The sequence below is a fragment of the Petaurus breviceps genome, unplaced genomic scaffold (assembly GCF_028583685.1).
Source record: "Petaurus breviceps papuanus isolate PSGF00001 unplaced genomic scaffold, PetGlider_PUasm1.0 90845, whole genome shotgun sequence".
In the NCBI taxonomy this organism is placed as follows: Eukaryota; Metazoa; Chordata; class Mammalia; order Diprotodontia; family Petauridae; genus Petaurus; species Petaurus breviceps.
The window spans coordinates 3,735,983-3,758,265 of NW_027187359.1; the positions used below are offsets into that span (position 1 = coordinate 3,735,983).

Sequence of the window (22,283 nt, forward strand, 5' to 3'; positions counted from 1 at the left end):
TTTTCTAGTGGGTGGCAGGAAAGTATCATTGTCAAGGAGGGTAGGAGTCCGTGGGACTTGGAATGGAAGCTTTGTCTGTGGTTACAGCCAGGGTTACTTAAGTGTCTGGGGAGAGACTAACAACAACAGCAGTAGTTTTTGGTGCATCATAAATTTCTTTCATAATCATAAATAAAAAGGACCATAAAATCATAAAACTCTTTCTCTTCAAACCATTCCCATTATAAATTCCAGCAGGGCTGAATAGATCAGGTCATAGGATCATAAATTTAAAACCTCCCAGTCCTCCCAGTTCAACCCCCTTATTTTAAAGTTGAGAAAATGAAATAATTAAGTGCCCTGCTTAGTGTCATACAGATAGGAAATAGGAAAGGGTGAGGGCAGACTGGCACTATGGGCAGCTGGCATTATGGCCTTCCCCAGCTTCCTTTTCCTACATAACCCTGTTCTAGTTTCCCCAATACCAGAGCCCTTGGTTTTCTCCTGGACCTTGACAGCTAGATTTCCTGTCTCCTTCCCCAACTTGACTGTGGTAAGTCTCCTTTTGTGGAGCTGGAGGTATAAGGGGAGGAAATGTTGGGCTTCTGCTCTGGTTACCACTTTGTGGGTTGTCAATGAATGGAAACATCTTAAAAGCAGGGATTAGTTCATTTTTGTTTTTGTATCCCTAGCATACAGCACAGCGCCTAGCACATAGTAGGTACTCAATAAGGAACTGAATTGATTCCCTAGTTGAGTTTTTGGCCACCCTCCAAGTCAGTCCAGTCCAGCACCAGTGGATATGAATAAATTATATGAATGAAGAGAAAGTAACCTCTGCATTTGAATATGTTCCTTAATGATTTCTAAGGTTCCTTCAAGCTCTACGATCTTATGTTTCTATCCTAGAAGAATGATACTTTAGTTACTAATTTTGTTTCTTCTATAAACTCCCAGTCTCTATATTTGTACATAAACATTCAGGGTTAGAGAGGCAGGGAGGTAAGGACGAGATGTAGGAATGAAGAAATGTGTTTTCAGAGGAGAAAGGGATGTGTGTGGATGACAGGAAGACTCTTTCATCTGATGGTTGACCAACAGTCAAATGGTAACAAGGTACAATTTTCTTCTTCCTTTGTCCCTAGAAAATGGCACCAACGAACGCATGGTATGCCGGGAAATCCGTCGCAACTCAGCAGGATGCTTGAAGATGAAGGATCAATGTGAAAAGTGCCGAGAGATTTTGTCAGTCGGTAAGGAAGGATGGGGAAAATATTTTTCATAGGTACAACATTATTCTTAATGACTCATTGCCCAAAGAGCATATGTATCCTTTTTATACCATTTTATGCCATTCATTGTAGTACCACAGAGGAAACACTGAAATCAGAACCAGAAGACCTAGGTTCAAATCCCAGCTCTGTCATTTACTTCCCGTGTGACCTCGGACAAGTCACTTAACCTAATTGGTCCTCGATCTTCTTATTTGTAAAATGAGACGGCACTAGACAATATGACTCCTAAGGTCTCTTCTAGCTCTAAATTTGCAATCCTATGATCATTCACATAAACCCTGTTTATTTACCCCCTTTTTTCTCTTAGTGCCTCTGTGTTATGTCAGTTTTAATGAACCTGCTTGTTTAGGTGCGGCCTGGTCTGACCTGTAAGGGCTTCCAAACAAGTAGGCAAATTGTTCCTTTTCAAAGAAGGCAGTGGTTCAGTCCAAGAACTGGGCTCCCTGCTCCACATGCTGCTTTGGTTCAAGCTTCCTTCCCTCCAGGAGTTTCCATTCTACTTGACGAATACAGCATATATTCAGATAAGTAAATAGAAAACATATAAAAAGTAAGCTGATGGGTTAGGAAGGACCTCAGCAATACTTAAACTAGACTTTGACTCTGTCAACCCTAATAACAAATGACCAAAGAGTGACAGGACCTCTGTGACTGCTGCTAACTCTAAAAATACCAAAGAGCTCACACAGGTTATCAAAACCACAGTTAACTCTAAAAAATAAAATAAAACAAAACAAAAATAAGACTAAGGAGATAACAGTGATCATAAGCAAAAAGCTTTCTATATTCTGTTGAAGGAGGGAAGCTAGTCACATGTGCCCCCTCTTGTAGGAGACCCACTTTAGTGTGGGCAAATCTCAATACCTTAATACCCATCTCTATTCAGTGAGCCATAGCCCTGACATGGAGGGGTAACAGCGACAATGGGACAAGTTTGATTCCGAGTAGAACTTCATGACAAGTTTGATTTCAAGCAGAACTTCACGACTGGACCATGGCTGCTGCCAGTGCTGGTCCAAGCTCAGGGACCACCTGGGGCTGGTATGAAACAATTCTGTGCTTTTGCTGTGGCTCAGATCATCCAGAGGGCAAGTGCAAAGGAATGTTGTTATTCCCAGCTCCGGGCAGTTTGCTTGCTGGGCCTTAGCTCTGGAAAACAGGGTGTTTCCTGATAGTAAATAGAGAGGAGTAAAAAGAGAGGGGTGGTCTTGGCATGGGGATCCTGACAAATCAAAACTTGAGATTCTATGAGTTAAGGATGGAGAGCATGTTCTATTCTTCTCTCTCCTTTCCAGATGCAGAAACCTTAGATCAATGGTAAGAAGGTTTGACAATCACATTGGCTTCTAGGGTCAGAATGCCACTTTAAATAACATCTCAGTACATTACCGCTTTTTTCTTTGTAAAGGCAAAAGAAAAATTTTTTCTTTTTGTGGGTGCTGCAAAGTCCATCAGGAATCTTGCCTTTCTTCCTCTTCCCATTGTGTGAATAATCCTGAAACAGTAGTCTTTTTAGTGCCCAAGGCCTTTCCAAGCTCCATCAGTTCAGTGACTGACATATGGCTTCACTGGTTTAGGTTTTGCACAATTAGCCCTATTGTAACAGGTTACTCTTAGATATCACACCTGCAATTCTAGTAGCTGGCATGAAATGAATGGGGGATGGGGAGGAAGAGTGGTGAGAGCCTTGAGGTTGTTGGAAAGGTTTGAGTGTGAACCTAGGAATGAACTGTGTCTGCTGTTAAAGGACCAACTTAATTCATTTTGAAGGGGCTTATCGCCAGAAAGACATTAGCCACTGGGTAGTGAATTATTTTTTGGCCGTAACAAGTCATGAAGACCATTCAATGAGAGTTCTTTAGCCTTTCAGTTTTTACAGGAAGTGAAGACGTGAAGAGATTATAGCCCTTGTGGGTGGGAGAAGTCCCCAAACTGCTGAAATTACAACTCCTGGTAGAACTGAAATATGAGAAAGTGATACATGTTCAAGTAAGATTTAAAGACATACCTAGGCAAAGTCCTTTGCCAACTAACTCAATTGTTATTAGTCACTAAGTAACTAAACCATTGCTTCAAGGAAAGCATTTCATTTTCTTACATGTATGGGCTTTGGGGTTAGTTTGTTTGTTTCAGAGCAGCCAGATGGTGCAGTGGATAGAGCACCAACCCTAAAGTCGGGAGGACCTGAGTTCAAATGCAGCCTGAAATACTTACTAGCTGTGTGACCCTGGGCAAGTCACTTTATTTGTTTGCCTCAGTTTCCTCATATGTAAAATGAGCTGAAGAAGAAAAAGGCAAATCACTCCAGTGTCTTTGCCAAGAAAACCCCAAATGGGGTCACTAAGAGTCAGACATGATTGAAATGACTCAACAACAAACATGGTGTTTTTAGGGGTAAATGACAGTGTATATTTTCTGAAAGATGGTATTAATTCACTTCTTTAGCACAGCTCTTTGTTGCCTCCGTGATTTAAAAAAAATATATCTCTTTAGTTCCTTTTCAGTATAAAGAGCTACCTCTTTATGAGGGCAGTCATCCCCTGTTCTTGGCAGCATTCTCTACTACCCTGTGTTTGCTTCATTTCCTTTCTCTACCGAAACAAAAGCTTAGCTTAACTACTCCCAACAGGATTTAGGAAACATTTTTCTAAAAACCTAGTTTCTTGCCAAAGGTTTCATAAAAGGACCCAAAGTATTGTATTGTTCTGAGCAGTTTAAGACACCATGGAACAAAATAGTGCCCTCATAAAACAGTTTTATGGTGATTCTGTCCCCAGGACATTACTAGTCAGGAGTTCACATTCACTGGTAGCAGAGTGCTTGAAATCCATATCCTTCTTATCACTCTCCTGCCATATTGTGTTACTCATTGAAGGGGAATAGACAAAGGACATCAATTGATCAATGAAAGAATAGAATATCCTGTATGCTTTTTACTGCTGTATTGACTCTGAAGGACTAGCCTATGGCTAATTTAAGTAGGAAAGCCTATCCCTGATTCTGATACCCAAAGATCAAGTGTGTAGAAAAAACCCAGGGCCATTTGTATAAACTCAAGAGATTAGAGAGAATCGTCATTTTTCAGGCTATTTCAGGGACTTTTCAATAAGAAGTGAATTGTTGCTGTTTGTTGTTGAGTCTGACTCTTCATGACCCCATTTTAGGTTTTCTTTGCAAGGGTGCTGAAGAGGTTTGCCATTTCTTCTCTAGTTCATTTTACAGATGAGGAAACTGAAGAAAACAGGGTTAAGTGACTTGCCCAGGGACACAGAGCTAGTAAGTATCTGAAGCCAGATTTGAACTCATGAATAGGAGTTTTCCTGATTCCAAGTGCAGTGCTCTATCCACTGGACCACCTAACTGCGGAGGTAGTGAGTAATGAATAGTAATAAAATAATGACAGTAATAGTTGCCAGACACATGAGCACAGTTTACAAAGTGCTTTCTACAGAAGAACCCTGTGAAGTAGGTGGTCCAGGTATTATAATTTTACAAATGAAGAAAAGAAGACCAAGAGGTTCATTGATTTCCCTGAAGTCACACAATTAATAAATGTCAGGATCAGAGCTTGACCTCTGGTCTTTTGAAATCCAGCGCTCTTGCCACTCTATCATCCAGCCTAGCCTGAATACCCCAATAGCTTCTAGTTCAATGGAGGCCCAAGTTTCTATTCCTTTCTATTCACCTCCTGCCTCTATTCTCTACCTTTCTCTTCATTGTGGAAAGATTGCTCTGACACAGACCCAAACCAGAGCCAGCTGAGGGAAAAGTATGAAGATGCTCTTCGGATAGTGGAAAAATTTGACAGAGAATATGAAGACCTCCTCCAGATGTACCAACTGAAGATGCTGAACACCTCTTCCCTCCTCGACCAGCTGAACCAGCAGTTTGGCTGGGTGTCCCGGCTGGCCAACCTCACCCAGAGCAAGAATGGCGAATATCTCCAGGTCTCCACTGTAAGTTCCTTCTCCATGAGCAAATGAAACAGATCAGGTGTTTGCCACATGCCCTAGCATGTGTCAGACTAGATGAGTCCTCCATATTTTTGTCTATTTTCCAGTATGCTAATTTGTACCTCTGTAATACCCAGAGTTCCCACTGGCTTGGGAGATATCTCCAAATGGACATTTCATTGACTAAGAAATTGACAGTATTCCACCCAACCCAGGTTGTAGAAAGGCAGAGGTAGTTTTTTGTTGTTAATGTTTTTTAATGAGAAGTTTGGGGATGTCTCCCAAGTATCTGGTTTTTCCTGAGAGCCCATTTGGGGTGTCTTCTGTGTATTTAACAGACCCTTTTGTGACACTCTTTCTATAGTCAACCTGGTCTAAACTTAGAGATTGTTTCCTGAGGTTTGTCATGGGATTGTATTTCCTCTACCATAAAATGAGGGGGTTGAACTGAGAACTCTTCTAGTTCTAAATCAATAATGATTAAATATCATGCTAAGATCTTAAGCTCAAAAGGACCTTGGAAGTCTTTTAGTCCAGCTCCCTCATTTTTTAACAGAGGGGGAAACTCAGACCCAGGGAGGTTTAGTGATTTACTCAAGAGTCTAATTAATCTACCCAAGGTCATATATAGAGCAAGTAACAGAGCTGGGATCATCCTAAGTGTGTTTCTTTCCAATTTCAAGGTGGTGCCACCTTAGTTCTAGGATTTGGTAAATAAGATCAGGTTTACCCTAGTCATAATTTTATCAGTTTAATAGTATTTGATCCTTTTTCTTCAGCCTTGGCTTCCCCAAATGAAAAGGATGAATATTTTAAGCCTTTCATTAGACTGTGGTTCACCTTATTCCCCTTTCTAGATTTTTCTGTACCTCAGTGAGATTGGGGGTGGGGTGGAGGATTTGCTGGTATAAAATATATTTCTGGTGCTAATGTCAGGTGCCCTCAGGAGAACTCCCAATGGTTAGTTAGCACAGTTGTTGTTGTCTGGTCATTTCAGTCGTGTCCAACTCTTTACGATCCCATTTGGGGTTTTCTTGGCAAAGATACTGGAATGGTTTGCCATTTCCTTCTCCAAATCATTTTTATAGATAAGGAAACTCAGGCAGATAGGGTTAAGTGATTTGTCCAGGGTCACACAGCTAGTAAGTGTCTGAGACCATATTTGAACTCAGGAAGATGAGTCTTGCTGAGTCCAATGTGAGATGTACTCCAGGGGTAGAGTGAATGAGCTTCTAGGGTCAAGAGGTTCTGTGGCTCAGTAGAGAAAGTCCTGTGGAGATGAGTCAGGAATGCACCCTGGAGAGGGATAAAGTAAGAGCAATGCACTGAATAATTTCCTCAGCCTGCCTCAATCTGGATCACTGGCTTCATTCCTGGGGCCATACTTCATGAGGTCCACTGACAGCTGAAATATGTACAGAGAAAGACAGTTAAGATGGAGAAGAGGACTCAGAACTCTTTAGATGGAAGCTGGGGAGGTTTAGTTTGGAGGAGACAAGAATCCTAGAACATTGGAGTCAGAAGAGACCTTTGATTTCATGTCCAACTCCTGACCAATAGAGGAATCTCTCATACAATATCCTGGACAATAACTGTTCAGTGTCTGCTAGAACACTACAATTTCTAGAAATATAAAGGATTTGGTGCTTCAGTGTAGATAGAATTCAAATGAAAACAATCCCCCTTTCCCCAAACTACTCACAAATATAAAGTTTCTCCATAACTCATAGATCCAACAGGTGTCTGATTATTCTTGCTTTCATATTTCATCAAAATTTTGTAGTGAGAGGTAGAGCTGTTCCAGTGAGGATGTAGGGAATGTGCCTTTGATCTCTTGGACCTGTCTGACTAGAACACAATGGGTCAGATTTTGCCAAGATTAGATTAAATTCTTTGAAAGCTGAGTTGAATGAGGTCTCTTACCCAGGATGGAAAGGCATGTACCTTGAGGATTTGGGCAATCTCATCCATTAACAATGTCCTTCAGAGACAGAACAATCTACAGGCATCTGAAATCATCCTTGCCCTAATTCAATAATTGATTATTAATATAAGGGAGAAATAATAATTTCTCTCAATTTGCTTACTCATTTGATCCCCACAATAACCCTGGGGCACAGAGAGGTTAAGGGACCTGCCTGAAGTCACACAGGTATGGAGTGTCCGAGGCAGCATTGGAACTCAGGTCCTCCTGATCCCAGGCCCTTCATGCCAGGCATCTAATTACCTAAATGTTTTTATGGGGGCGTGATTGCTGTCTTCAAGTATTGAAGTACTGCTCTTTGGAAGAGACTTACTCTGCTTAGTGCCAGAAGACCAGAGGCTAGAAATGATGGGGGGGAGGCAGATTTTGACTCAGTAATAGAGCTTCTGAATGATTAGAGCTGCCCCCAAAATGAAAGGAGCTGCTTCCAGAGGTGGTTAGTAAATGACATCATATTTGTCAAGTGCTCAGCACAGTGCTTGGTGCATAGTAGGTATGATATCAATGCTTATTTTCTTCTCCCCTTCTCCTATCACTAGAGGTCTAGGGGAGCCTTGTTGGAAAACTATTGTCATGGACATTGCAGAGAAAGTTAATACTTTCAGTAGAGGCTGGACCAGATAACCTCTAAGGCTCCTTTTAGATCTGAGATCTTCTAGGAAATCCTCCTGTCCTTAGAAATGAAAACCTTCCAATGCCCTCCCTTAGACTCTCTCTTTCCCTAGGTGTACTCCAGATCTTCAAACCCAGAGGACCCATCCAAACCCTCCGACACAGAAGTGGTTGTGCAGCTCTTTGACTCCGAACCAATTACTCTGACTGTGCCTGCAGAGATCTCCTGGGATGACCCCAAGTTCATGGAGATAGTAGCGGATGAAGCCCTTAAGCAATACAAAAAGAAGAATCTGTGAGTCAAGTGGTCAGAGGATGCCTATGGCCATTCCTGGTGGTCACTGTTATTAGTCTGGATCATAGGACCATATATTTAGAGTTGAAAGAGGTCACTTCATCTGATCCCTTCATTTTATAGATGAGGAAACTGAATCAAGGAGTGATTTGCTCAAAGCAAAACAGGTAGTAAGGACTGAGATTTGAACTCAGGGCCTCTGATTCCAAATCCAGTGCTCTTTATTCTCCAACATGCCATCTCAAACAAAAGTGGAACACCCACCACTTAAGAGATTTGCGGTTCTGTGGAGGTCCCTTAGCTCAATCCAAAAACCAAGAAAAATTTACCATCCTTTCCCCTTTTACTTGCTAGCTAAAGTCATAAAGAGACTTTTCTTTTTCAACGTAATTTTCTCTCAAATGTTTTATTAATAATAAATTTTCTGTAAAATGTTTTATTAATAATAGATATTATATATTAATGTTTACATTACCTTCACTTCCAAATGAGTTCTTCCCACTCCCCAATTTCCCCCAGAAAGTCATCTCCTGTAGCAAAGAATAGGGTATAAAGGGTGGGGGTGGAAAGGAAAGTTAGTAAAGCTAATAGACCCATCAGTAAGCCTAAAAGCACGTGTAATACTATGTACCTTCAAAGAAGCAAGGTTGAGTGCATTTTCTCGTCTTTTCTTCTGGGCCAAGCTTGGGCATTCTGATTACCTAGTGTTCAGTTGGGGTTTTGGAATCATTGTGTCTGCCATTTAGTTCACTCCACAGCAGTTTGCATGTATTCCCATGCACCTTCAAATTCTTCCTATTGATCCATTTTTATGGAGCACTAATATTCCACCACTTTTGTGGTCCCATAAATTGCTTAGCACTTTCCCAGTTAGCAGAACCCTATGTTGCCTAGTGGAACTTACTTGCTCTTCCCTAGTTAAAGGAAGTTAATTATCCGTAGGGCTATTGGAAAACTAACTCATCAACACTGTCTCAAGGAACATTTTTCCTCTCTCTCTTTCTCTCAGAGAAAATCAAATCGTGTGAATGGAGTTTCCCCCGCCATTTGGCTGACAGAACCCAGCTCCCACAGCTTCTCCGGGAGGTTCCTGCATGCTGCCTATCACCAAGGTCAGGCGGGGGCATAAAGGAGACCTTGGCTCAGTAGAAGCCCCTCTCACACCCCCCATCTGCCCGCACTTCCAGACTTCACACTGTTAACACCTGTACTTTGCTGCTGTAGGGAGATATCTCCCTCCTTGAACAACTAACTCAATAATAAACCTGACATGGATGGCCTGAATTTATTTCATAGTTTTCCTTTTTGGGGGTGGGGGTGGGGATGGAGAGCAGTTATGCTCATTGAGAATAAAGCTAACCTTCAACGCAAACATCACAAAGGTCCAGAAAATAAGAGCTCTCAAAATGAAGTAAATTGAGGATCATGAGAAGCCAGGGAATAGCTAAGGTCCCTTCTGACTTTAAAATTCTCCAATTTCAATGCTTCTACATCGGAAAATAGTAGCTAGCATTTATGCAATGCCTTCAAGTTTGCAAAGGGCTCAGTTGGGTGGAGTAATTGATTGACACAGTCAACCTCCACACTTACACACATATATGACCACATTTGATCCTCACAGTAATCCCATGAAGTAGGTATTATTATTACCCTTGTTTTCACAGATGAGGAAATTGAGGCTAAGAGAAATGAAATGATTCACCCGGGGTCACATAGATAGTAGGCGTCCAAGACAGGATTTGAACTCAGTCCTCCAAGCTCCAAGACCAGCACTTGCTTTAGGTATAGATGGATTATAGGAAAAGTTTATGTCAAAATAACTTTATGAAAAATGAACCTAATTCCATTAGCTTATTGATAAAAATCACAAAAGTGTTCTCATGTATAGGGATAACGTGTGAGTGGAGTGTATTTCTTCCCTCTTCCCCTCTCACCAGAGGTCAAGGGGAGGCTGACAAGATAACTGTTGTTATGGATGTCTCAGAAAGTTAGGGGCTGGTTCAGCAAGTAAACAGAGAGGTTCCCATGGCCACTGGCACACTGTGTAGCACCCACAGTGGTTTTTCTGGATGGAGATTGTAATCCTCATTAGACAGTATAGCAGTTTACTTTTCCTTGGAATTACTTTCAGGACTGTGACTCTGGGGACTTCTCTCCACCATTAAGCTTCTTGTACCTTCCCACCTGTCCTGGGACCCTGTGAATTTTTCCTGTACCTGTATACCCTTGGTTCCACACCATTTGTTTCCAGGAATTTTTATTCTCTTCTTTCCTTGACCTCAGTATTTATAAAGTTTAACAGAGTTGGGCTGACACATGTCTCCAGGGGTGGTGCTCTTGAATATGTCCTTCAGAGCCCATTCCTGACCTACAGGAGTTCAGGTTACTCTCAGTGCTTCTTGTCTCATCACTTCTACAAAGTGCCCAAGTTTGCATATTAAGCACAAGGAGTAGTAGGTACAGGGCTGGCCCGCCTCAGACATTTCCTAGTAATGTGATCACTGGGTAAATCAATCAGCAAGTGTCCCAGGAAGTTCTCAAAGACTGTAAATGACAGGATGTGTGGCTACATTAGTAAAGGGAATTTCCACACCTGGAGTTCCTCACACCAATGTGAGCACAGACGTCCCTCACCTGCCCCTATATGATCAGTTGTCAAGTCCCATTCTTTCTACCTTCATGGCATCTTTCAGACATGCCCCCTTCTCTCTTCTGAGTTCAAATCCTGTCTTTATATCACCTTGATTTCTAAATATATCTCTCACCCTTTCCTATTGACAAAGTGTGGCCTCAGACAAACTGAGACCTGGGAAAGACCTTAATTTAGAAAGGCCAAGGTCACCCACCGAATCCTGGGCAATTGCCAATCATCTTGACCTTTGTCTTACCACTGGATATGGATGATTCTGGAGGAGAGAGCGAGGCTGATGATTTTGTACAGCTCTACCCCACTCATATGCAGTTCATGTGCAAGTCAAGACATCACCCTCATGACGTCATCTGTCCTCTTCTTTGGTCCAAAAGGAAGGACGAACAACAACAGCAACTTGTAACAAAAAAAGGGAGGAAAAAACACCCAAGCCAACCAAGTCTGACAACACCTATACTTTCCACACCCATATCCGCCTTTCTCCACTCACCAGAAAGGAAGTGCCTACATTTCTTTATCTCTTTTCTAGGACCAAGCTTGGTCATCGTAGTTACACAGAATTCAGTTTTGTTTTACAAAGCTTACATCGAAACCACTAGGTCACATAATAGTTTATCGAAGGTCAGAATTCCATTTAGTTTTTAAGAATAAAGAGTTCAGAGCAGCTAGGTGGTGCAGTGAATAGAGTACCAGCTTTGGAGTCAGGAGGACCTGAATTCAAATCCAACACTTAACACAAAACTAGCTGTGTGGCCTTGGGAAAGTCACTTAACCCCAATTGCCCTACCTTCCCCCCTCCAAAAAGCAAAAAGCAAAATCTAAAAAAAAAATAAACCCAAAACAAAGAGTAGATTGCCATCTTGTTAAGACCAATCGAGGCTGAAGTTCAATGAACAGAGTTTAGAGTTATTTTATTTAACAGTTGCAACAAAGCTAATTCTATATACATTTCATGGATGTAGGAAGTGTAGAAATGTAGGGAGAGTAGAAGTGATTTGGTTGGGGGAGGTAGAGTAGGATCATGACTGACAGCCCCTTTCATCTTCTCCACCCTTAACAGTCAAAGGTGAAAAGGAGATTTTCTCACCTGAAGTCAAACAAGCATTTAAAGATTTGAAGCGGTAGCAGGAGAAAAATAAAAATAGAATAGAAATAAAATGGATTGAAATGCGTATGTGTTTCTTGGACGAGCTGGTTGAGGTCTGTATCAGAGACCTAAGGTTTCACTGAAATTAAAACCTACATTTTAAAAGCTGGTTGTCCTTCCCCTGGGGAAGCCACAATACAGCTGAACACCAGCAGGTGGCAGCAGAGAGCAGCATAGACTCAGGTAAACTGTCCCCCAAAGAAAGACATGCCTTAAGGAGAGTAGCACTGGAGATACATCCTTCCAGGACTTCTGCAGCTCTGCAGTATCAGAAGCAAGAACTAGCTAGCAATGGCCACATCTCTGAGTGTCCTTCTATGTCTATGTTACTTTATCAGGCATGTTCCCTAGATGTGTGCCCCCTCCCAGTGGTCATTTGGTAATCTGTGGGAAAGTGTTTCCCATTTCTTATGGGGGGGATGTGGAGAGAACGTTTCTGTCGCTTATTTTGCTATGCTATTAGATTAAAAGGGCAGCCAGGTGGTGTAGTGGATAGAGCGCTGGACCTGGAGTCAGGAAGATTCTGCTTCCTGAGTTCAAATCTGGCCTCAGAAACTTACTACCTGTGGACCTGGGCAAGTCCCTTAATCCCATTTGCCTCAGTTTCCTTACCTGTAAAATGAACTACAAAGGAAATGTCAAACTATTCCAGTATCTTTGTTAAGAAAACCCCAAATGGGGTCATAAAGAGTCAGACACAACTGAACAACAGCTAAATTAGGTTGGGTGTCTTTTGCTTTGAACTAGACCTTCTTCTGGATAATCTAGTAAAATAAACACATTGGTGGGGGTTCATGAATTATAGGTTTGAGAGGATGCTATTGACCCACAATGTGTTTTAAACCTGGAGTAGTTTTCCAGGGTCCCATGTGTGAGGGGAGACCCAAGGTCCTACAACTTTTATGCTTTATGGTGATTAAATATAAATGGAGAGCAGTTCATGAAAATTGCTATAATTGAATTTGGAGTCAGAGGTCCTGGGTGTGAAACCTATTCACTGCCTGTAGGCCAGTTACTTGCCTCCTCAGAGTAGCAGTTTCATCATTTGGAAAATGAAGGGATTGGCTTAGTGTAATTGCAGAGGTCCCTTCCCACCTAATTGATCCTAATTAGAACCATACGCCCACTCCATTTCCCCTGGGATCTGTTATTACCTCAAGGTGGGCACCACCTTCACAGGAGAAAGATCAAAGTGATTCCTGGTGTCCCAATGGTCTTTGAAAGCCAAAGTGTCTATAGGACTGGATCTTAGTGGACAGATGTATACAGTCCTTCCCTGGGCCTGTAGTTGGAGCCTTTCTATAGTGGATCTGTCAGAGTATAAACCCTCCTGGAAATGCCCAGTTCTAACTTGCAGTTGAAATCTCTTATTTAAGTTGTTTTTTTGGCCATTAGAATGTGAAACTCCTTGAGAGCCAGGGCTGTTTCTGCTTTTCTTTTTGTATCTTCAGTGCTTAATTAGCATGGTGTTTTTCATACAGTAAGAACTTAATAAATGCTCATTCATTCAAAGTTTCACAAACAAACCACATTTTCAATGTAATCTAAGTCCCAAAGCCAGTTATTTCCTGCCAGGAGAGGAAGCAAGATCTTGGAGCTAAAGGATGGCTACTGTTCTCAATGGAGTGAGGGGCCACCAGGCTAGAATTTTATGTATCTATTCCTTTAGTGATTATTAGACTAGGGAAATATGGTTTTCAGGTTCAAGTTAAACTTCTTATCGCTGTTTACTTTTGGGGGACATAAAATTCTAAGCTTTTTATCCAAGGCTTGACTCTTCACATCAAATACCAGTTCCACAATGAACACTCAGGACACTTAGCCAAGAAACTCATTTGCCCAAGTCAATGGTAAGACAGAAAATAGAGAAAGTATACATTTCTTGTTGTTCAGTCATTTTCAGTCGTGCCTGACTCTTCCTAACCACCTCCCCCACCCCAAAAAATTTTTTAAAAAGGAAAAACAAACAAGGAATATGAAAAAATACAAAGAAATATGGTATAGTATGGTATGGGAAGACTTTTATGAACATATGCAAAGTAAAATACTAGAATAAAGAAAATTAAACAATGACTATAGCAATATAAATAGGAAAAACAAAGGAAAAAAAACACTGAACTGTAATTATCATGTAAACAAAAAACATGAATGCTTCAATTATAATGAACAGACTTGGTCTCAGAGACCTGGTTGCTTGGTCCAATCATAGGCCATCTAGATGCACCTTGATATATGTTAGCTAGTGAAAATGTACTCATGGTCTGGAAAACTTCTAAAGAGCCTTCCTTCCCATGGGTTCAGCTCCAGATGGGATAGGAAGTAGGCCAGGACTGGAAGACAACGACAAAAATGGAATCTTGGTCTGCATCCTTCTTGACCTCATTCCAGTGTCTGATGCTGTTGAAATCACTGACCACTGCTTCCTTCTGAATATTCTCTCCTCCTTTGGTTTTCATGACTTCATTCTGTCTGACCAGTCCTCAGTCTCCTTTATGGAATTGTTATCCATGCCCTTGCCTATGTGTGAGTATATACCAAGGCTCTCTCCTGGACACTGCTCTCTTTCTGTAGTCACTCTCTTTTTGGTGATCACATCAGCTCCTGAGGGTTCCACTATCATCTCTATACAGATGACTCCTAAATCTACATTCAGCCACCATCTTTCCTCAACTATAGTTTCCAAACCATAGTCTTTGTGGTCATAGACGTGGAAGGGTTCTTGGTGGCCATAGGGTCCAACCTTCTGATTTATAGGAACTGAGGCCCAATGGGAGTAATTTACTCAAGACCACACAGATGGTAAGTAGCAAAGTTGGTATTCAAACCCCTGTCCTCCGACTCCAAAGCTGGAGCTCTTCTGCTGTCCTATGGCACCTCACCAATTGCCTGCCAGACATCTCCACCTGGATGTTCCAGAAGCATTTCAAATTCAACATTTTTCTGAAAGAACTCATTATGTTTCCCCTTAAAACTACTCTTCTAACTTTCTTATTTCTGTTGAGGGTACCATCATTCTTCCCAACACCTTGGTCTATAATCACTAAGCCATCTTCAACTCTTCCCTCCCTATCATTCCCCTAAATCCAGGTGTCAAGTCTTCCTGATTTCACTTCTACAACATCAAACTATCACCTTCCTTCTGTTTATATACTAACACCAAGTTCAGGCCTTCAGCAGCTCTCACCTGTACTTTTGAAGCAACATCCTAACTAGTCCGTCTTTACCTAGTCTCTCCCTTTTCTACAACTCCATCCTTCATCCTTCATTCATCATTTTTTCCATTTTCTACAACTGCCAAACTGATATTCCTAAAGCATAGACCTGATCATGTAATTCTTCTGATCAAGCAGTTTTGATGGCTCCCTATTGACTCTAGGGCATACTAAGATTAAGACTGAACCAGTATCATTATCATATTTACAATTAATTGAATTTGTCCGTAACCCCTTAAGTCATAGTTCTTTGTCTTTGAACTTAGAGTTCAGCTGGCCTGCAACGGGTTAAGTTTAAAAATTCAACCTTTCTTGCCTTAAGGCATTTTGCTGACTTCGGGGAATGTGTGTGAAATAAAGAGAATCAGGTCTGATATCTTTATTCCACTGAGCTATCCTTAAGGATGTCTGGTTTGCTGTCCAAAAGTCTGGGCTGCTGCTGTCTTGCACCTGGACTCAAATAATGAACTTTTCTTAGTCTCATGAGAGAAGAAGAGGAGTTGCTGTTGGCCCCCATTACCAAACTTCCAACTAATTACTTTGTTCCCTCATCTCAGTTCTGTAACCAATCGTATTGTCCTTGACATCATCTACTCTGTTCTGTTCTTTGTTTTGTGCTCCCTAAAGCTTATATAGGGAGAACTGTACTGTTACTAGGGGTCTTTGGTAAAAATGGAGGCAAGCCATTGATCAGGTAGCATTCTCCTGCTAATAAATGTTATCTTGCCTGGACATCTGCCTCTGTTTATCCTTTTGTTAAATTGTAATTGCGACAGATAAAATACAAACTGTCTTAAAACTATTTTAAAACTCTTTTCAATCTGGTTCTAACCTGTCTTTCCAGGTTAATTATATGTTGCTCCTCCCCACACACCTTAAATTCTAAATTTCCCTAATTGCTATTCCCCATACACAATATTCCATCTCCTGCCTTTGTGCCTTTGCATGAGCTCTTCCCCATGCTCACAATGGTCTCTTTCCTAACTCTGATTCTTGGAAGCCCTATTGTTCTTCAAGGCTCAGTGTGTATGATCTGGCAGATGACCTTTAAGGCATCTTCCGAGTTTGAGACGCTGTAATTCCCTAAGCAAAATATGGGTGTTTTGCTTCTTCTGCCTCTCTGGACTTCATTTTCTCCATATGCAAAATGGTAGAGTTGACCTGGATGATGATGATGATGAGGCTAATAACATTTATACAATAACACTAAAGTTTATAAAGTTACATTTGTTATCTATCCCATATTGTTATCTATCTACATATGTTATCTATCCCATTTGATCCTTACAACAATAACAAGGTGCTGTCATTACCCCCATTTTACAGATGAAGAAACTAAGAGACTTGGCCAGGTCATAGATCTAGTAGTATCTTGCCTGAGGCAAGATTCAAACTCAGGTCTTGTTGACTCTACATCCACTTAGTAGATGACATTATTCAATCATCTTTTCTATCAAAGACTTCTGGTGTTTCCCCACTCTCATGTCTCAGGCACAGGTCCTTTCTTGCTTCTGGTCCACTTCACTCACGTATACAAAGTCTGTTCAGATGTACAGCCAAACTTTATTAAGAGCGTAATGCAATTTCAAGGGCAAAAGCTCCACAGACAGTAATTCACAGGGGCAACATGACATTACTCAGTAAACTTTACCCAGTTTAAAGCACGAACAACCTTTCTCCAGTGATCCCTGATGTTTAATGTTGTATCCCTTTAGTCTGTGGGTCCTTCCTCTGGTGGGTTATGGCTCCTTCTTCTGACTAGTCTACCTTACTTTCTACCTTTATATTGAACTCCCTTTTGGTTTATTTGGAGGCCATCATTCGGACAAAATCAAAAGATCCTAGAATTCTAGAACATCAGAATTGGAAAGGACCTCCATGAACACCTGGTCCAACTAATACACAAAAGGAATCTCCATTATAACATATTTGATGAGTGATTATTCAGTCTTTACTTACAGAAGGAGGAGGAACCCACCATCTCACAAAGTGGCCCATTCTACTTTGAGGCATTTATCAATGGGAGGAAGCATATCTTCTCCTTACATTAAGCCTAAATTGGTCTCTGCAATTTCCCCTGATTGCTACTGAGTCTACCCACCAGAGCACAACTGAATGAGGTTAATCCCTTTTCCGTGTGATAATCCTTCTGGTAACTGAAGACAGCTCCCATTTCCCCCTGGAGTCTTCTCTTCCCAGGGCTAAACATACCCAATTCCTTCAACTGATACTCATGGAGTTAAGGCCCATCGCCATCCTGGTGCCCTCCTCTGGAGACTCTCCAGTTTCTCAATGTCTTTTTTTAAACCATGGTGCCCTAAACTGAGAACAATGCTTCAAATGAAGTTGAGTGAGGGCAAAGTACATTGGGAGTTTGTTGTTGTTCAGTCGTTTTCAGTCAGGTCCAACTCTCTGTGAATCCCACGTGGGGTTTTCTTGGCAAAGATACTGACGTGGTTTGCCATTTGCTTCTCCATTTCATTATATGGATGAAGAAATTGAGGCAAACAAGGTTAAGTATCTTATCCAGGGTCACATGGCTAGTGTCTGGGGCTGGATTTGAATTTAGATCTTACTGACTCCAGACACCTCACTGCCCACAGTGGGAGTATCATCTCCCAATTCCTGGAGGCTGTGCCCAGCTCTTCTTAGCACAGCCCAAGATGGCCTTGGCTTTTTGGTTTCCACATCACATTGCTGATTCATCTTGAGCTACCAGTCCACTAAACTCCCAGATAATTTTCAGAACAATTGTTGTCTATTCATGCTTTGTCCATCTTATGCTTGTGGTGCTGATTTTTTGTATCCAAGGACAAAATTTAATATTTATTTCTACTGAATTTCATCCTATTAGATTTAGCCCAATGCTGGATGCTTTTTGGATCTGGCTCTATCTTCTAACGTATTTGCTATCCCTCCCAGCTTTGTGTGATCTGCAAATTAATAAACCTACCATCTATGCTTTTATTCAAGGTATTGATCAAAATGCTAGACATCATGGGACCAAGCACAAATCTGTGAGTCACTTCTTGTCACATGGGCAATGAACCATTATCAATTGCTTTTGGAGTCTGGTCATCCAACTATCTATATACTATATACTATCTATATAGACTATATCTGAATCCATCTGAATTGCGATCATCTAGTTCATATTTAATCCATATTCTAGTTGGAAATATTTTATCATAAATGATGCTAAAATCTAAATTAAATTACTTTGGCAGCATTCCCCTCATCTACTAGTTTAGTTATCCTATCAAAAAAGAAAATGAGCTAAGTTCCAAGGTACTTGTTTTTTATCTAGACTTAATTTATTCAACTATCTGTCTATGTAGACACACGTACACCCCCCAACTTCTTGCATATATACATATGTGAATGCATATGCACATGCACAGGTACACATATGTATACATCTACATGAATATGCATGTATATTCACACTTGTGTATAATATATGTATGTATACATGTGTGTATGCATGTGTGTATGCACATATATACATGCACACACATCTTGAGTGATGGAAAGACCACAACATCCTTTGGTCACCTGTTGTAGTTTTTAATTATACTCAATCCAGAAATTCTTCCATAAGTAGGGAGGATTTCCCTCCATGACATTTCAACCCATTTTCTTCTTTTTTTTTCCCCCAGCCCTGGAGGAATCAGAAAACAACTATAGAACATTGTGGCTTAGCTAGAAAACATTTACAAGCCCATTGTTGATTGTAAAATAAATAGATCTTCAGTTCAGAAGCTACTTGGGCAAAAAAAAATGTAAGGAAAGAAATAGGGGAACAGCTGGGTGGTTTGAGACCAGGCTCTCTTGTTCTGACACTAACTTGCTCTCCAATGTTTTTTGGTCTTCCACATAATGGACCCTCCATATGCTAAATAACTCATTTTCAGCAAGTGAAAATTTAGGAGGGGGCAGAATGGTAGAAGGGACCAAGTGATGGCCTTGGAGTCAATTGTCCAGTCAATATGCATTTATCAGGTACCTACTGTGTGTCAGACACTGTCCTCACTGATGGGGATACAAAGAAAGGAAAAAGACAGCCAATGCACTCAATGAGCTCACAATATAACAGGGAAGACAACATGCAAACAATTATAAAAGACGTGATACATACAGGAAAAATTGGAGGTAATCAATAGAGGGAAGGCCCTGGTATGAAGGTGAATCAGGAAAAGCTTATAGAATTTAGGATTCTAGCTGGGATTTGAAGGAAATCAAAGATGGCAAGAGATAGAGATGAGGAAAGAGACAGTTCCAGGTACAAGGGACAGCCAGAGAAAATGCCCAGAGTTGGGAGGAATATGTTGTTCGTGGAATGGTAAAGGGCCCAGTGTAGCTGGATCATAGATTATCATAAAGGGGGTAATAAGCAGTCAGTAAATAAGGCTTAAGAAGACTGAAAAAGTAGGAAGGGGACAGGTTGGGTCAGAAAGAGCTAAATTCAAAGCTTACTTCTGATAGTTGGAAAATTATGTCCCCTTGGAATCTCAGAAAATTTTTGAAGGCTTATCTACTAACTTATAGTCATTTCTCTTTGCATTTTAGATCTGAAAGGGGCATTATAAGTAAATAATCCCTTGTCATAAACACCCTTGACTCCTGCCTAGGATCTAACTCTCTCTCTTCTATCTAGTACTAATTAGATAAAACCTTGCAGGAGAAATGAAATGTTTTGTGTAACCTTAAGGATCTTCGGTTATACTCCACAAGAAGCTCTTCTGGAATTAGCAGTATCTGCATTTCTCCCTAAGGTCTTGAGAGTTTTTTGATCGGTCACCCTTATTAGTTAAAGAGTTTTGAAGCACATCCTCTTCACAAGCGTACATTACTTATAAATGATTTACATGTTGTTGTTCAGGCTTGTCTGGTTCTTTGTGACCCTATTTTGGGTTTTCTTGGCAGAGATAGTTGAGTGGTTTGCTATTTCCTTCTCTAGCTCATTTTATAATAAGGAAACTGAGGCATACAGGGTTAAGTGACTTGCTCAGGGCCACACACCTAATAAGTGTCAGAGGCCAGATTTGAACTCATGAGTATGAGTGTTCCTGATTCCAAACCCAATACTCTACCCACTGTGCCACCTAGCTGCCTCACATACATGTACGTATTACCATACTAATTGTTATGTAAATGGTATCTGTGTGAAGAGAGAGAAGGAGACAGGTGACAAGATGGTGGGGAGGCTAAAAGCAGGTGATCCAGCAACTGATTGGTTATGTGGGGTGAGAGCAAGGAGTCCAGGATGATGCAGACATTGGTGAACCTGGGGGGTGGGGATGTTCCCGGTACCGGCAATAGAAACTGGTTTGGAAGAAGAGTGAGAAGTGAGGAGTGGGAAGGGGAAGATAACATAACGAGATCTGAGGTGCAGATCATGACCCGTCCCAATGTCAGCTCATTCTGGGAGACTCACTGTCACCCAAAATGAACAGGAGGGGGCTCTTAGTCATAGCTCATTTCCCTTGGGCATAGGAGCCTATCCTCCAAAGGGCAAAGATGCCTGGTTGAGCCCCTCTTACAGTGCTGGGGATGCTGGGAGGCAGGATATTTTCCCAAAGACACCTGAGGAGCTCCTGCTGTGGGCACTCAGGTAATAGTTAGGTTCGATAGTCCAACAGCCAGGTCAGAACTGGAGACATTGGGAGCTTGCATAATGGAAGGCATGGAATGATAGATTAGATAGATAGATAGATAGATAGATAGATAGATAGATAGATAGATAGATAGATAGATAGATAGATAGATAGATAGATAGATAGATAGATAGATAAATAGATAGATAGATAGATAGATGATAGATAAGGACAGGTTTGGTTACATTAGAGACAAGTGCTAGGATTGGCTATTGCTAGGAGGCTGGGATGCACCCCATCTTCCTGCTTTTTGATTGGTTTATCATATATCCCTGGGAGTCAGACTGGGTCCTCCAGGGTACCGTAGTCCTTTGGAGACAACTGCTCTAAGATTCTTTCTAGTTCTAAAAGTTGTGTGATATTAATTCCCCTTCCCCATCTAACACTCCACTATGTGATCAGTCAGTAGCAGGGTTGGAAGATGGGTTGCATTCTGTCCTCCCTGAAATAGCCAGTCCTGGGGTTTGCCTCCAGTACAACCATATTTATCCCTCTCCCCTATCATTCCTCCATTCCCTTCACTGCTTTTCATTCTTATTCCAATATAGTATAGTACATTGGAGGATCATAGGGACCTTAGAGGTAATATTTCCAGTCTAACCCCTCCTATTTTACAGAGGTGAGGGAGCTGAGGCCCAGAGAGCTGTCTGGCCTAAGATCATAAGGTAATAAGAGGCATAGTAAGACCTAAGACTCAGGTCCTGTGACTCCAAGTTCAGAACCTTCCACTTTATCATGATGTCTCATTGAGGCCTGCTCTCCCCTTTCCAGGTATCCAGGGCATTTCAATACCATGTATTTATTCTATTGTTGTTCAGTCATTTCAGTCATGTCTGACTGTATTTACTCTGTACTTCTCCCCTATCCCCACCGTGTCCCAGAAGCAAACAGCTTTCTAATGTGGAATTCAATCTATACGTGGTGGGGGTCTCATATATTGAATTGTATTATTGTGACTGGAGGAACCCATCACACTTTGGCCCTTTCCAAAAGCTAGCACAGATTCAAAGCCTCCTTTGGTCTAACATCTACTTAATAACATGTCTCATGAGCCCCAAATGATGATTTTTTTCTTTTTTTATCAGTTAAATCAGGTCAGCTAGTAAAGAGTAAAACTGGGCGGCTAGGTGGCGCAATGAATAGAGCACTGGCCCTGGAGTTAGAAGGACCTGAGTTCAAATCCGGCTTCAGACACTTAACACCAAAAAAAAAAAACAAACCCCAAAACCCTAGCTATGTGACCTTGGGCAAGTCACTTAACCCCAATTGCCCTAACTTCCCCCCTCCAAGAAGCAAAAAACTGAGTAAAAGACATTTAACTAAACAAAATAGCAAAATAAGTAACAATGAATATCTCCCTCATACACTTGGGGGCTCACTCTCCCATAGATTTCCACACCACATTGCTAGAGGGCTTACATGCATAGGGAATATATATGACCAGGGGACACAAATAGGAATAGCCAGGACAACTCATGCTTCTAGAGCTGTATCCCAGC

At 41.3% G+C, this 22,283-nt stretch overlaps 1 protein-coding gene across 2 annotated transcripts in view; it reads left to right on the forward strand.

Annotated features, from left to right (window-relative positions):
* CLU (clusterin) overlaps window positions 1–9,402 on the forward strand; it is a 32,871-nt gene extending 23,469 nt beyond the window's left edge. For both annotated transcript variants that reach the window (XM_069071943.1, XM_069071945.1), the window contains exons 6-9: window positions 1,125–1,232; window positions 5,001–5,230; window positions 7,937–8,118; window positions 9,128–9,402. In XM_069071943.1, coding sequence (XP_068928044.1) covers window positions 1,125–1,232; window positions 5,001–5,230; window positions 7,937–8,118; window positions 9,128–9,146 — 539 coding nt within the window. In that variant the 3' untranslated portion in view covers window positions 9,147–9,402. The remainder of the gene's footprint in view (window positions 1–1,124; window positions 1,233–5,000; window positions 5,231–7,936; window positions 8,119–9,127) is intronic.
* The last annotated feature ends 12,881 nt before the right edge of the window (window positions 9,403–22,283 follow it).